This window comes from Neomonachus schauinslandi, chromosome 1, assembly GCF_002201575.2.
Source record: "Neomonachus schauinslandi chromosome 1, ASM220157v2, whole genome shotgun sequence".
NCBI classification, from domain to species: Eukaryota; Metazoa; Chordata; class Mammalia; order Carnivora; family Phocidae; genus Neomonachus; species Neomonachus schauinslandi.
In genome coordinates, this window is record NC_058403.1 from 39484937 (window position 1) to 39499567 (window position 14631).

The window sequence follows — 14631 nt, forward strand, 5'->3', positions numbered from 1 at the left end:
GGCCTCCCTATGTTGCCATCTTGGACCTAAATTCTTAAATATTTAAAACAGCAGCTTGAAGATGGATTTAATGATTTAAGAGATTAAAATCTTCAGACTCAGAGATATAGTCAAATAGCTAATTAGTAGCAGAGCTGGGTCTAGAAACTAGTGGGCTTCTAAGGGAGTATACTTTTAGTTAGATTATGCAAATCTGTATTAAAAAGTTTACCGTGTAAATTGGAATTTCAAATAGAGGGGATCAGGAAACAGTGGTAAGACATACAAGTTTAAATAGTTTTTAAAATATTATCATTTCTTTTTTTTTTTCTTTAAGAGTGGGGGGACGTGGAAGGGGCAGAAGGAGAGGGAGAGAGAGAATCTCAAGCAGGCTCCACACCAACCCATGCCTCAATCTCACAACCCTGAAATCATGACCTGGGCCAAAATCAAGAGTTGGGTGCTTAACCGACTGAGCCACCCAGGTGCCCCTAAAGTATTATCATTTCTTGATATGTAGTTAGAATATAGTCATGACTATTATAGTAGATCTTTTCCTATGGGGAAAGGAGGAAAGGAATGTTCTGACTTCAGCTATATTAAGCTATTTATTTATTTATTTATTTATTTTTAAAGATTTTATTTATTTATTCATGAGAGACAGAGAGAGAGAGAGGCAGAGGGAGAAGCAGGCTCCCAAGGAGCAGGGAACCCGATGTGGGACTCGATCCCAGGACCCTGGGATCATGACCTGAGCCGAAGGCAGACGCTTAACCATCTGAGCCACCCAGGTGCCCTATTAAGCTATTTAAACAGGATATCTTTAGCCTTTTCATTTTAATATACTCATAAGTAAATTGGAATCTCAAGTATAAACAAACAAACAAAAAGACCAAGAAGACATTCTATTTTCTTCTTTTGGCTAACCATTTAACTCTTTAGGGAGGGACCTTAAAAATAGAAGAGTGCCTATCTTTCTTGCCCCCAGCCACTGGCACCCTCTAAGAATAGAAGCTGGGTATGCAACTCCCAGCTGCCTAACTGTTCTTTATCCTTCCTTTTGGGTAGGCGGAGTTCTGATTGCCTGCTCTTTTATTTCTTCTAACTCTCTATATTTCTGAATTGCTGGGATCCTTTTTTCTTGCTTCTCAATATTGATTTTCACCGTAACTGAAGAGCAGGATTCTTTCCAGCCTATAAGGTCTGTGTTGTCTATTTCATTTTGGCCTTCCTTATGAACCAGCTTAACCTCGTCTCCCCTCTCTGTGGACAGAACCTGATCCACAGTTCAGTTTTGCTCTATCTGAAGCCAGTGGAGCAAGTTACCAACCCCATTTCTCTCAACCATTGCTAACAACAACTACTAGTAATAATAATAGCAGCTACTAATACCTACTGAGTGCTTTCTATAGTCTATACTTTGTATATGCATTCTCTTATTTATTCCAATAATCTTATGGGATAGATACCATTATGCCTAAACCATGCAACTAGTAAATAATGAAGCCAGGATTCATACCCAGGCAGCCTGACTCAGAGCCTCTGCTGTTAAATACTACTTATTATACATAGACCTGCACTCTCTGCAACTTGATGATTTTATTAGTTGTTAGCTACCTGGGAAATGTGTTTGTACACCATATAGGTGCTGTGTTTTCTGAAGGACCCTCTGTTTGAAAAGAAGATGTAAGCTTCATAAACAGTGCTTGCACATAAGCAAAGACGACTATCACTGGTTTTCAGGGTGTTTATACAATCAAAATCCATTGTGTAAGTAAAACCTTAGAACCCTTTTGTAAATTCAGTCAAAATGGAGCTTCATAACCATATCCTGAGATTTCTGCTTTGCTTGCTAGAAAGCTAAAAGCTAAAATCCATATTGGTAGCCCTTTTCTGGTAAATTTATCAGGATCTTGAGATTACATTTTGTTCACCAAGTTTCATCCTGAATTAAGAGAAACAAAGGGAAATAAGATCTCGCTCTTCAAAAAAGAACAATAATAATAATAATATTGTATTCTAAGGAGTCTTAAGAGTCTCAACTTTTTTTTGGAGCAAGTTGGAGAATAAGTATATACATTTCTAATATGTTAAACGTTCATCTGTGTAAAATTAAATGCAATGAAATACTCTCCCATAACTTCCAACTATCATTTTTTACTTTTTTCTCTTTAAATCTGTTGCAGAGATATGGCATGTCTTCTTAAACAGTTAATCTGCTTGCCTTCTACCTCATCCCTTTGTTCATAAAATAACCCTTATTTAGAATGTCCACCATCATCTTTATATCATTCTGTCTACAATTTCCCTTAATATATTTCCTCAAGAGACTCCTCCTAAATGTCTTTGCATTTAGGAATACATTTTTTTTTCTTCTACCAATTTATTAACTACCAAATATTTATTGAATAAATCTCACTGCTTGGTACTATTAAGACTGTAAAGATAAGGAAAGAATATAGGAAATTAGTGATTTATTAAACATTGGTATATACTAGACATTTCACCTAGGTGTTTTCACTTACCTTTCTCAATTCTTTTTATGTATAAGAAAACTGGATAAAAGAGAAAAGCCACATAGGTAGTAACAAAATGGAGTTGGGATTTATACTAGTCAATTTGCAAGTGGTAGCACCCTATGTCTAATTAGTTTAGGGAAAAGGTATTGGGCATGGAAAAAATACTGGGGTATGACAAAAAAAAGGGGGGCAGGGATATAGTAGGTACCCAAATACAACTGTTACCAGGGACACTGATTTGTCTTTTCTGCCAGTTGACTTCATTCTCTCCTGTTGCAGATCAGAAGGAATGTCAACAGTCTCCAGCCTTCATAGTTTAGAGTTGAGAACATTCCAGGGACTCTGGCCTAACTGGGGTCAGTTTTATACCCCTGACTTAATATCTTAAGGATGCTGAGGAGGTTCATATAGGAAACATGGCCATTGGTGTTCCAACCTTGTGTAGTAGGGCTACTTCCAGAGAAAGGTGGCTCAGTGTGAACTGGGTAATATCACACCTATTGAGAAATCTCTTATTCCCAGTCTCATGTTCTTCTTGCCACTACTTCGCCTATATAATGTGTCACTGAGATTTACAATGTAGTAATAGTTGGGGGGACAGGACCTACAAAATTAGAAAATATCAACAAGGAAATACATGAAAGGCATGGAATCAACAAGAGGGATAAGATCTGTTCTAAAGTAGTTATCACTTTAGTTTGGGGTATTCATGAAGGCATTCATGAAGAAGGTACTTGATAATAAGCTCATCTTAGAAATGAGGTACTTTCCAAGTACAGTAAATTAGCATAAACAAAATGAGAATAAACAAAGCACATTAACTGATTAGCCTCGAAGAGTGCACAGGATTAAAATCCTATCCTTCTGACCCCAAAACCCATGTTTTTGTTGCTATTAATACTATGTGACATATGAAATACACTGAATGAAATGATTTGAAAGTCTGGAAACAGATCAGCTTAGCAACCCCTGTAGAAGTACATATGTAAGATTAGAAGACTTAATGTAGTAGTACTGAGAAAGCATGGTATGGTTGTGGGCAAAAATATAATTGAAATACATAGGCTGTGGGAAATAAACGGATTAGAACCAAACAGGTTTGAGGTATGTTTAGTGTCATTGACTGACCTAGGAAAAGATAGTCAGTTTTGCAAGAGTATTATTTATTCTAAGTGGATTCTGGTGGTAGACAGCAATCTAAATTGAAATATCCAGGCATAGAAATTGGAAAGAAGTCAGAGCTAGAGATTTGGGAGCAAGGTGTGAAACCTGGTGAGCTTTTATGTATGCAAAAAAAGTGGGGTTGTGGATTGAAACTTATGAACACCCACACACAGCTAGAAGGAGATGGAAGTAGAATTTTGGTTTTATTTCTTCTATGTTGCTTGCTATCATTTTCTCTTTTGTGTTTTCTGTATTGTCTCTCTAAGTAGACTATGTGCACCTTCATGATAGTAGTCAAGCTGTCGTTAGACTTAATAGCTGTATGTGTTGGGCTCAAAGTACATACTCAGTCAATCACTTAAAAAAAATGCATCAATTATTTTAATACTTTTTAGATTACGGTGCTTTATGTCACTTGACACATTTTAAGGAGTTATAATTTACTAGCATATGATATCTAAATATATCATTTATATCTTATGATTTCCTTTGTCTCAAAAGCCCCTGCTCCTCCCTTGTCTAATAACGTTAGCCATATTTTAGAAGAGAATCTACCTGTGAAATACTTTAAATGGTCCATAGCTTGTCTGTTTAAAAGTACTCCATCTTAATGAATGAGCAGATGATCTTAAATATAAAATTTTAGAATCCATACTATATCTTACACTTTTAATCTATAGTACTTTGGGTATCTTAATAGATTGAAAATGAAAAAATAATAAACGTTTCTTTGCAGAAAGTGTACAAAACTGATTTCTAAATTTACAAGTAGGTATTAAAGACCACAGTTTATTTTTTTTTAAAGTAATATCATTAATATTGGTACATAGGGATTAGAATTTGTTATCATGTACTAGAGGTGCCTAGGTTTGTCAGCATATGATTGGAATTCATCCCTTACCACTGTAAGATTAGTTTCTGATCTCTCTTTTCTCTCCAGCTTCTGTCAGTCCCACACAGGTAGCAGAAGTAGCTTGGAGGTTAACGTAATATCCATTTACGCCCACTTTGTATACACCCCAGCCAGGGTACTTAAAGAATCAGCAAAAGACAGCTAATACCTGTATTTGAATAAACTGTATTTTTGATATTTCTCTTTTTTTTTCTCATTTACAGGGAGTTGATTTTCATATGGAGTAAACTTCAGCTTAAGTCTAATCCTTCAAAACAAGTTTTTGTAGATCAATGCTACCAGCTCTTAAGAACAGCAACTAATGTGAGAGTCATATTTCCTTTCATGAAAATCATTAAAGATGAGGTAAATAGGATATCTTTATCCCTTAATTTTAAATGAAGTTTAAATGACAGTAAACCAAAACCTGAACCTTTTATGATAAAATTTATTTGAAGGGAAGGAGGATTTTAAGGCCACATTCTCCATATATTATTTTTCCCTCCCCACCAACCTCAAACTCCCAACATGGTACTAAGGGTATACATAAGTGAAAATTACTGAAAAAAGACAGAAAAACTGCCAGTTTGGTGTTACTTAAAATTTAATAAGCTTGTCACATTTAACACTATCCTAACTCCTGTTTGTAGAATCTTATTTGCAAATGAATTTTGTATATCCATAGGTAATACTGCTCACTTTCACAAAAATATAGTTCATAGTTTTAAGTCTGGTGTTCAGGTAAAAAGGAACAATGAATTTTGAGGCATTTTTGAAACTGGACAAATTTTTAGAGTATTTATTTAAAGTAATAGTGAAATCCATTACCTGTTTTTAAAAATAGTTCTGAAGTAAGTTTTTCATGGGTCACTTAAAAGTGGGTGCAGTTCTACATAAGTGTCTTACATAGACATGAGATGGGATCCTGCAGATCCTTTAACGTTTTCCCCTCAAATATTAACAGAACTTTGAATACAAAGATAAGAAAGATAAAGCTACCCTACACTTTAGGTAGCTCCATTTAGCTGAATCTTTATGTGGGTTACTTTTAAATATACAGGAGGCATCCATTAAATAATATATTTTAATTTTTCTTATATATTTATGCATTTATCACATCATGTCACTCATTAGATATATGACCATGTAGTGATTATATCCCTATAATATAAAGTTAGCAGCATTGTATTCAGAGTTTTATAAATTTCCTATTTATTTTACTAACTGCATTCATACCTTCATTATTAAATAGTGAAATGTATTCAAATGCATTGTCAAAGTTAACCTCTACCCCCCTCAAAAAGGGGAAAAAAAACAAACTATGCTGTAGAATCCTTTTCAATATTTGAAGTGCATCAGAATCACCTGTAAAACTTAAAAAGAAAAAAAAAGTATCCATATGTACTTTTTACATAGGATTCTTATTTGCACCACAAGTTGAAGGATTTTTGTTATAAAAAGTTTACAGTATAGGTGAAGTTCACACAGTTAACATAAAGCTTTCTTATTTTCACATCTAGTCAACCTGAGAGTATACGAGGAAAATTCAAAGATGAAATAAATATTAAAAATGTGCTTAACTATTTATACTCTACTAAAAACATCTTTACTGATGGAGTAGATCATTTATGTGCCCCAGTACTGTGAAAAGCTGCACAAACAATGCTGTTCAGAAGAATGAGACATTACAGATGGCATATCTGAAAAAGTTTCACAGAAGAAGATGCTTTAAGCTAGGTTTGAATGATAGAGGAGGATAATACTAACCTAGAGGGTTTTGTAGTTTACAGAGCATTTTTGCCTCACAATATATATTACTTGTTTTTCTCACAACTGTCCGTTGGCATTAATAGGGTAGGAGAAATATGGGGAGGTATGTGGGAGATGAAGCTAACTGAAGAGACTGCAGGAAGTTACAGAGTGGGGGGTGGTTGTTGGAAATCCTTAAGGGGCTTGCATGCTGCACTGAAAATTAGAACTTCACTCTATAAATATACTGGAATTATTGAAGGATTTCAGTTAAGAAAGTAGCTTTTGTGATGATCTTAAAATTTTTAGACTTGGACAACTGGGTACATGATAATTTCATGCGTTAACACAGAGGATGTAGATAGAACTTAGGGGAAAGAGAAGGAATTCTGTTTTGAAGCAGTGGATTTTGAATTCACTATATCTGGAAAATCTAGGTGGAAATACTAATTGTAACAGATAATCAGAAGTAAGAAATAGGAATTCAGAAAAGGATTCCAAGCTGAAATGATGGATTTACAGGAAGAAGTTAAAGTCAGTAGAATAGATCTGATCCCATTCACATTTGCAAAGGCCACTATATGCCAACTTCTCTGCTTATGATAGGAGGATACAAAAAATGAGATACTGTCCCTGTGATTTAAGAATTCAAAGTCAGGGGGTAGGGGCATACACAGTTACAAAACAATTATGTATGTGCTTTTTATAAATAAGTATAAACTATTCTCAGTGGAAAGAATAGGGAGTGTTTATCTCTGCCCCAGGGCTAGGGCCAGAATGAATGGGGAGAAAAACTTTCAGAGTAAAACTGATTCTCAAAGAATGAATAGGAAATAGATAGTTTACTAGCTAGATAAAGTGGGATTATGATGTGCAAAATTAAGGTCTGCTTGTAGAACTGTAAGTAATTAAGTAGGGTTAGACAGCATGTAAGGGACGATGAAGCCATGAGGCTGGCAAGGTAGTGATCCTTCCTGTCATCTACAGTATACGAGATGCAGGCAGTACACACACACACACACACACATACACATGCACGCACGCACACTTTTAAAGACATATTATTATTGTGTCTTTTTCTATTCAAACAAGCATTTATATCATTCCAAATCTATTTATCATTTGAGTTAAGGTGGGTGGACAATAAATTCCCAACTGCAGTTATCTTTGAGTCATCAGTACAAGTTTCAAAGCTTGAATAATTTTCAAGTAGTTTCATTATTCTGATTTTTATTAGATTTGGAAAGATTGTAATTGCCTTCTTCATGTGGGCCACACTTTTCCTCTTACTTGGATAAATAATATTACTTAATAAGTAATATTTTTAGTGCAGATTTATGAGTTTCTGTAAGCAGTTTTTTAAAAAATATATAGTTCTTTTTTAACATTGATAAATGTTAAAATTGATAAATGCTTTAAATACATTTAATTTAACCTTCTGCCTCAGAATGTGAGATTGGTACCTAAAATAAATGGGGCTGGATTTGTAAGAAACCTTAATCACCATAAGGTTATGAGGCATTTTGTATTATGGTTACTAGGAATTGTCAAATTTGAAAATTAAATAAATTGGAAGCTAAAATGCTATCTCTTCCAGATTATTCTCAAGTTAAAAAAGAAAGATTTACTTATTATTAAAAAAGAGTTAAGGCTACCTGTTGAAGAAAACTGCACATTTGGAATACTGTGTTTATTCAGCTTTCATTTCAGAGTTTATTTTATTTTATTTATGTTTTAAAGATTTTATGTATGTATTTGTCAGAGAGAGAAAGAGAGAGAGCACAAGCAGGGGGAGCGGCAGGCAGAGGGAGAAGCAGGCTCCCCTCTGAGCAAGGAGCCTGATGTGGGACTCAATCCCAAGACCCTGAGAACATGACCTGAGCCAAAGGCAGACGCTTAACCGACTGAGCCACCCATACGTCCCAGAGTTGTATTTTAAAATGATAAAAGTATAATAGTATTTTTTTTTAAAGGTATTTAGTAGTAATATTTTTCCTTTTCCAGGTTGACGAAGACGGCCTACAAATTTGTGTTGAAATATGTGGTTGTGCTCTACAACTCGATCTTCATGATGATCCCAAAACTAAATGTTTAATTTATAAAACAATTGCACATTTTTTGCCAAATGATTTGGAGATCCTCAGGATTTGTGCACTCTCAATATTTTTTCTTGAGCGCTCCTTGGAAGCTTATCATACTGTTGAAGAGCTTTACAAACGTCCAGATGAGGAATATAACGAAGGCACAAGTAGTGTTCAAAATCGTGTTCGTTTTGAATTACTTCCAATTTTGAAAAAGGGATTGTTTTTTGATCCCGAATTCTGGAACTTTGTAATGATTAAGAAAAACTGTGTAGCATTATTGAGTGATAAATCAGCAGTCAGATTTCTAAATGAAAGTACACTGGAAAATTCTACAGGTAATCTAAAAAAGGCAGTGGAACAGCAAGGTTTAGATGAAGGGCTGGACTCTCTTACAGATCAGAGCACTGGAGAGCTTGATCCTGATGATGTATCTAGAGTACAGCCTAAGGGTCACGTTAATACAAAGAAAAATCTTATGGCTCTTAATGTTTCCAGAGTAGATCACAATGTCCCAAGGCATCGGTGTATGTTATGTAACAAGGAATTTCTAGGTGGTCACATTGTAAGGCACGCCCAGGCTCATCAGAAAAAGGGTAGTTTTTCATGTGTAATATGTGGTAGGAAATTTAGAAACAGAGGACTTATGCAGAAGCATTTAAAGAATCATGTTAAGAAAATACAAAGACAGCAAATTGCTGCAGCTCAACAAGAGGATCAGGAAATCCCTGCTTTGGAAGAAATAAATTGTTCTGATACTTTCATTTCATTTGAAAATGGGAATTCTGGTAATAAAGATTTGGAAATAGAGACAATTACTGCTTCCAGTGATGGAAACAAAGAAGTCATCCCTGCACATGTGGCTGAATTCATTGAAATTCCCGTAAGTGTATCGGAAGATGTTATTGAAAACATGATTGAAAATGGAAGTCCTGATACTTCTTTAAATAATGTCTCAGAGCCTTTGCCTGTATGTGAGGATGACTACGAGGAGGAAGAGGATGAAGAAGGTGATTACGAAGATGACGATTATGACCTGAATCAAGAAACTTCAGTACTTCATAAAATCAATGGAACTGTGTGCCATCCAAAAGACATATATGCTACAGATCAAGAAGGAAACTTTAAGTGCCCTGCTCTTGGTTGTGTCAGGATATTTAAAAGAATTGGATTTCTAAATAAACACGCAAGGACTGTACATCCAACTGACTTAAACGTGCGGCAAACAGTAATGAAGTGGAGCAAAGGAAAATGCAAATTCTGTCAGAGGCAATTTGAAGATTCTCAACATTTTATAGATCACCTTAATAGACACAGCTATCCAAATGTGTACTTTTGTTTGCATTTTAATTGCAATGAGTCATTTAAGTTGCCATTCCAGCTTGCTCAGCACACAAAAAGTCACAGGATATTTCAAGCTCAGTGTAGTTTTCCAGAATGCCATGAGCTTTTTGAAGATCTTCCTCTGCTATATGAACATGAGGCTCAGCACTATTTAAGTAAAACACCAGAATCATCTGCACAACCAAGTGAAACAATTCTTTGGGATGTTCTTACAGACTCAAATCCTAATCATCAGGAGAAAGACTCATCTAGTAATGAGAAACAAACTATTAGTCTGCCAGTTTCTACTAGCAAATCAAGGAAAGATTCCACAGAACCAAAGACATGTACAGAAAGTATGGAAAAGAAAACAGATGGTTTAGTTCAGAATGGAAATGAACATTCTGATGACACTGTTTCTGATATAAGCTTGACAGACCAAAAGATGCCTGACATAGAGCCAAATTCTGAAAATAATTGTAGTATTAGTGATTTAGTCAATGGACACAGTGGAATAGAGCAGACACCTTTAGTTTCGTCAGATCCTGCTTTGAAAACTGATGCAAATAGAATCAGGACAGAAAACGGTTCCATTTTACCTAGTGTTGTACCACAAGAACATAATACCCTGCCAGTATCTCAGGCACCTTCCAAACCAAATCTGACGAGTGAACATACTTCATATGGCTTAATTTTAACAAAGCCATATGTCAGACCACTGCCTCCCAGTTACCTTGATGAACGGTACCTTAGTATGCCAAAACGCAGAAAATTTCTGACTGATAGAGTAGATGCCTGTTCTGATCAAGATAACGTTTGTAAAAAATCCGTGAAAAGATTAAGATGTGGCAAATGCCTGACCACCTACTGTAATGCAGAAGCACTTGAGGCTCACCTTGCACAAAAGAAATGTCAGACACTCTTTGGATTTGATTCAGATGATGAAAGTAAGTCTTCTATCTTCTCAATAGGTCTGTCTGTAGAAATAGAAAATGCCACAGATCTTTATGAGGTTAAGAAAGTTAACATTTGTATAGCACAGATAATAAAGCACCACCCCATACATTATTTCTTTTAATCCATATACACACTATTTAAGGTGATGTTACTACTCCTGTTTTATAGGTCAAGCAGCTGAAATTTCACAAGTTAAGTAATTTGTATAGGTATAGCCTATGAACTTGTGGAAGTCAGAACTTGGACACAGTTTTTCATACTCTTTGATCATACTCATTCACTGTGTCTGAGGCATTTCTTCATTACAAGTTTTATGTAATAAAAGTTTCAGAAACAAAGTAATTGTGATGGACATGTTTTTCATTTGCATGCCAGAATATAAATCAAGTGAAGTTGAGCTGCTTTTACAGAAACAGAAGTGAAAAAGAACCAGAAAATAATTGAAAGACAAAATTGAGCAAAAGAAGATCTTGCCTTTCTACTAATATCAATATTTTTTGAATGAGTAAGAGTATAAACAGGAATCTGACTTAGAATTTCAGTTGAACTATAAAATTTGAATTAACAGACATGTTCTGTTTTACAGGTGCCTGATAAAAATGTTTCAGAAAGATCTGTCGATCAAGCAGTAGTGCGAAAAAAGCACTGCAAGAAATTGCATCATCAGTTTGCTATTTTCCTGATGGCCTTAATTTTCAAGCGGTCTTGGATTACTAAAGATAAAGACAAAGCACATTTTCTAGAATGAACTCAGAGAGGAGATGTGCTGGTTTAGACTCCAAAAGGGTTATTACAAAACTCCCAAAGTACCAGTTATCCAGAAAACCACATTTCTTTAAAAAGTTGATGACTTAATGCAGCATGTTCAGTTTCACTTATGTGAGAAACATGTTCAGGCAACCAGTCAGAAAGAAAAACCAGCTATGGCCTTACAGAAAGGGAAAAGTTAATCCATTATTAAAAAAAGGGGAGGGGTTTATTGTTTACAATAAACAACTTGAAGTATTCTACAAATGAGATTTGTTTTCTTGTCATGCATAATCAGATTATGTCCTCCCTTCTCTTCAAACATGGTTTAAAGAACTATTGCTATTTGGTTTATTATAATTTAGAAACTGATACGTGAAAATAAAACTTGATTTATCACCATGCTATCCATAAAAGATTGTAACTTGTTTCCAAGATGATGGATTAGACAGGACAGAGTTCAATGAATGTTATGCCAGCATTGGAAATTAAAAAACAAAAGAAAACAAAACAATACTTTGCTAATAAGCTCTTAATAGAACTTTACACTTTCCATTTTTGTAATACGAGTGAATTGTATTTAAAGGCAGCAGTGTCCATTAAATAGAAGAAGTACCATCAGTAACTTTGGGGAGAGATGGGAGGAATCTAAGACCATAAAGGCTATCTAATGGAAGGAAAACACTGAATTGCAAATAACTCAATGTGAATAATGGTATAAGCACACTGGGATATTTCTATTTGTATATAGAGTAGTGTTAGGACATTGCTTGATGATTCATGGTAAGGTCCTTTTAGACGTTAATGTGAGTTATCTAAGTACAGTCCTATAAAAATAACTGGCTGTAAAAAAAAAAAAATGTCAGCTAAAATCAGGTCAAGAATTCATTGGTTTTATTCAGTTAGGAGAGTTAATTCTAAAATAAGCCATACTACTACTCATGCTTTCTTATTTATTAGTTATGAATTTGGTCTGAATAGTAATTTTTATATATAAAAGGAAATATTTACACAAAAATTTGCACAGCAGGAACACAGTTAAGATATATTGATGCTTTTATTTTCCTTGATAACCAGTAATTTTCCTAAGGAAGATTTTAATTTATTAGGCAATGAATTGTTAAAACACAAAACGCTTTTTAAAATACCCCCTCAGATATGTTCCACTTGTATATTCTCTAAAAGAGGAAGCTTAAAGACCTTCTTTTACCTGTTAGTGTGTTAATCTATAGCAGGGATAAAATGAACAAAAATGCAAAGGCAAATTCTTAAAAGGTGGAGCTACTAATGTACCATGGTCAACTAAATATTCCAGTTATTCCAACTGATACATTTTTGTTCAAAGCAGATAATCTTACTGGATTCTACTATTAGAAATTTTTGGATATTAAGCTTCTTGAAAAGTCACTAAGGAAGGGGACATTCCTTCCAAGGTAGCATCCAGACTTTACTAAATCGGGATTTCTAGGTCATGAAAGATCTCAAAAAAAAAAAAAGCCCAATTTTATTAGTTTATTTATTCATTCACTACTATGCAATTGATAGTCACAAGCCCGTTTCAATCAAATTAAGGTTTTTGTTTTGTTTGTGTAGCCTACATTAGGCTGTGGAATTTACATTTAAATAACAAGTAAACAATCAGATTTTTAAATCCCTTAGGGTCAACTAAAAAAAAAAACAAACAGAAAAAAACACCTTCTGTACTTCCTGATACTGAAAATATAATACTTGAGTTCTATTTCAGTTCAGTATAAAATACATCATGTAATAAAGAGTCTGTTTGGAAACTAGTTCATTTGGACAATGAAGTTTTTTTGAAATATAATTTCTGCTTTGTACATTTTCCAGAAGTTTAAAATTACAACTTAACATTTTATCACATTTTTTAACTTTTTATTTTTTTATAAGTTGTATCTATTGACAAATCCATCTCTGCAAATTATTTTCATTCATTCTGCAGTTCGTACCAAGATGTTTTAAGCATATTCCACTTGTTAATTTTGTCTTTAATTTGAGGTTTTATTTCTACTTCTGTGTTGCTAAGGGAAAACTTTTTGAAACACTTAGATCAAATCGGTTTATACATAATTAAATCAAGGAATGTTTTATAAAAATCTACTTGGCCATGCTGTTCTAAACCTCTTTATATACTTCTCAAATAATTGCTATTGAAAGTATGTATACATTTCATTATTTATGTCTTAAAAAGCATAACCTTCTATCATTTTGCTTCGGTGGGGTGCATAAACTTCCAACAGTTCTAATTTAGGATTCAGAAGAAAAGGAAGCTTTCTTATTCTTCAGATTCTTCTCTTTTACTTTCTGTTCCTTCTGTTTTGAGGATATGCTTATCTTACATGGACCAAGTTTCAATTCTTATTTTTTTAATAAAAATTTCCTTCAAAACATTAACTATAAACTTTCTGCTATTTCAGTAAGGTCAAGAAAATAGCAAATCTGAATTTTTGCTGCTCAGATATTACAGAAAAGAGGGATCTCCGTGGACAAGGACACTGGTACTTTGGGCTTTAGCCATATTCATTTTTTTAAACCACCGATTATATAATGAGTAGATAACTTATAACATTGAACTTGTGATTCTTTTCAAATCACACTTGAAGGTTCAGCCGTACTCCTTTCATGTTTGGTTTAAACTGTTGTATGGATGAAAAACCTAAAAGGGATGATAGTGTTTATCTTTTAATTTATTTGGTACTGTAAAACACCTTTTCAGAATGCCTAAATGCTGCATATGCATTTTGGAATTGTTAATATGTGAAAGATATTACAGATTCAGCAAGAAAGGAAATTTGTGCTTCCTTGTTGAACATTAAATTATTTTACTTTGCATTTTATAAGAGTACAAATTAAAACTGAGCCATTGAACTGCAATAATTCAACAATAGCGTCTCATTTCAAGAAATTTTTTGTACTGTACATAGACTTGTTCAATAAAACATTGTCCTTGTTGGTAATGAAGTGTTCAGTTTTATGTAGCACACTGCTTCAAAAGGAATTAGGCTTAAGGTATGTAGTAAATAAGAAAGTTTCTATTATGTCTCATAAGAGAATGAATTATTTCAGTTAATATTACCATATTCAGATGATTAATTTTTAAAAACATTTTAAAATAGAAAAATCTAGAAGTTTACATAAAACATTTTAGACATTATTTTAACTAACGTCTACATGCAGGAATTACAAGTTGACAGAATGCTGG

At 34.0% G+C, this 14631-nt stretch overlaps 1 protein-coding gene across 1 annotated transcript in view; it reads left to right on the top strand.

Moving 5' to 3' along the window:
* ZNF654 (zinc finger protein 654) overlaps window positions 1–14390 on the top strand; it is an 84256-nt gene extending 69866 nt beyond the window's left edge. Inside the window, exons 7-9 of the mRNA XM_021689414.2 lie at window positions 4779–4920; window positions 8308–10654; window positions 11251–14390. Coding sequence (XP_021545089.1) covers window positions 4779–4920; window positions 8308–10654; window positions 11251–11258 — 2497 coding nt within the window. The 3' untranslated portion in view covers window positions 11259–14390. The remainder of the gene's footprint in view (window positions 1–4778; window positions 4921–8307; window positions 10655–11250) is intronic.
* The last annotated feature ends 241 nt before the right edge of the window (window positions 14391–14631 follow it).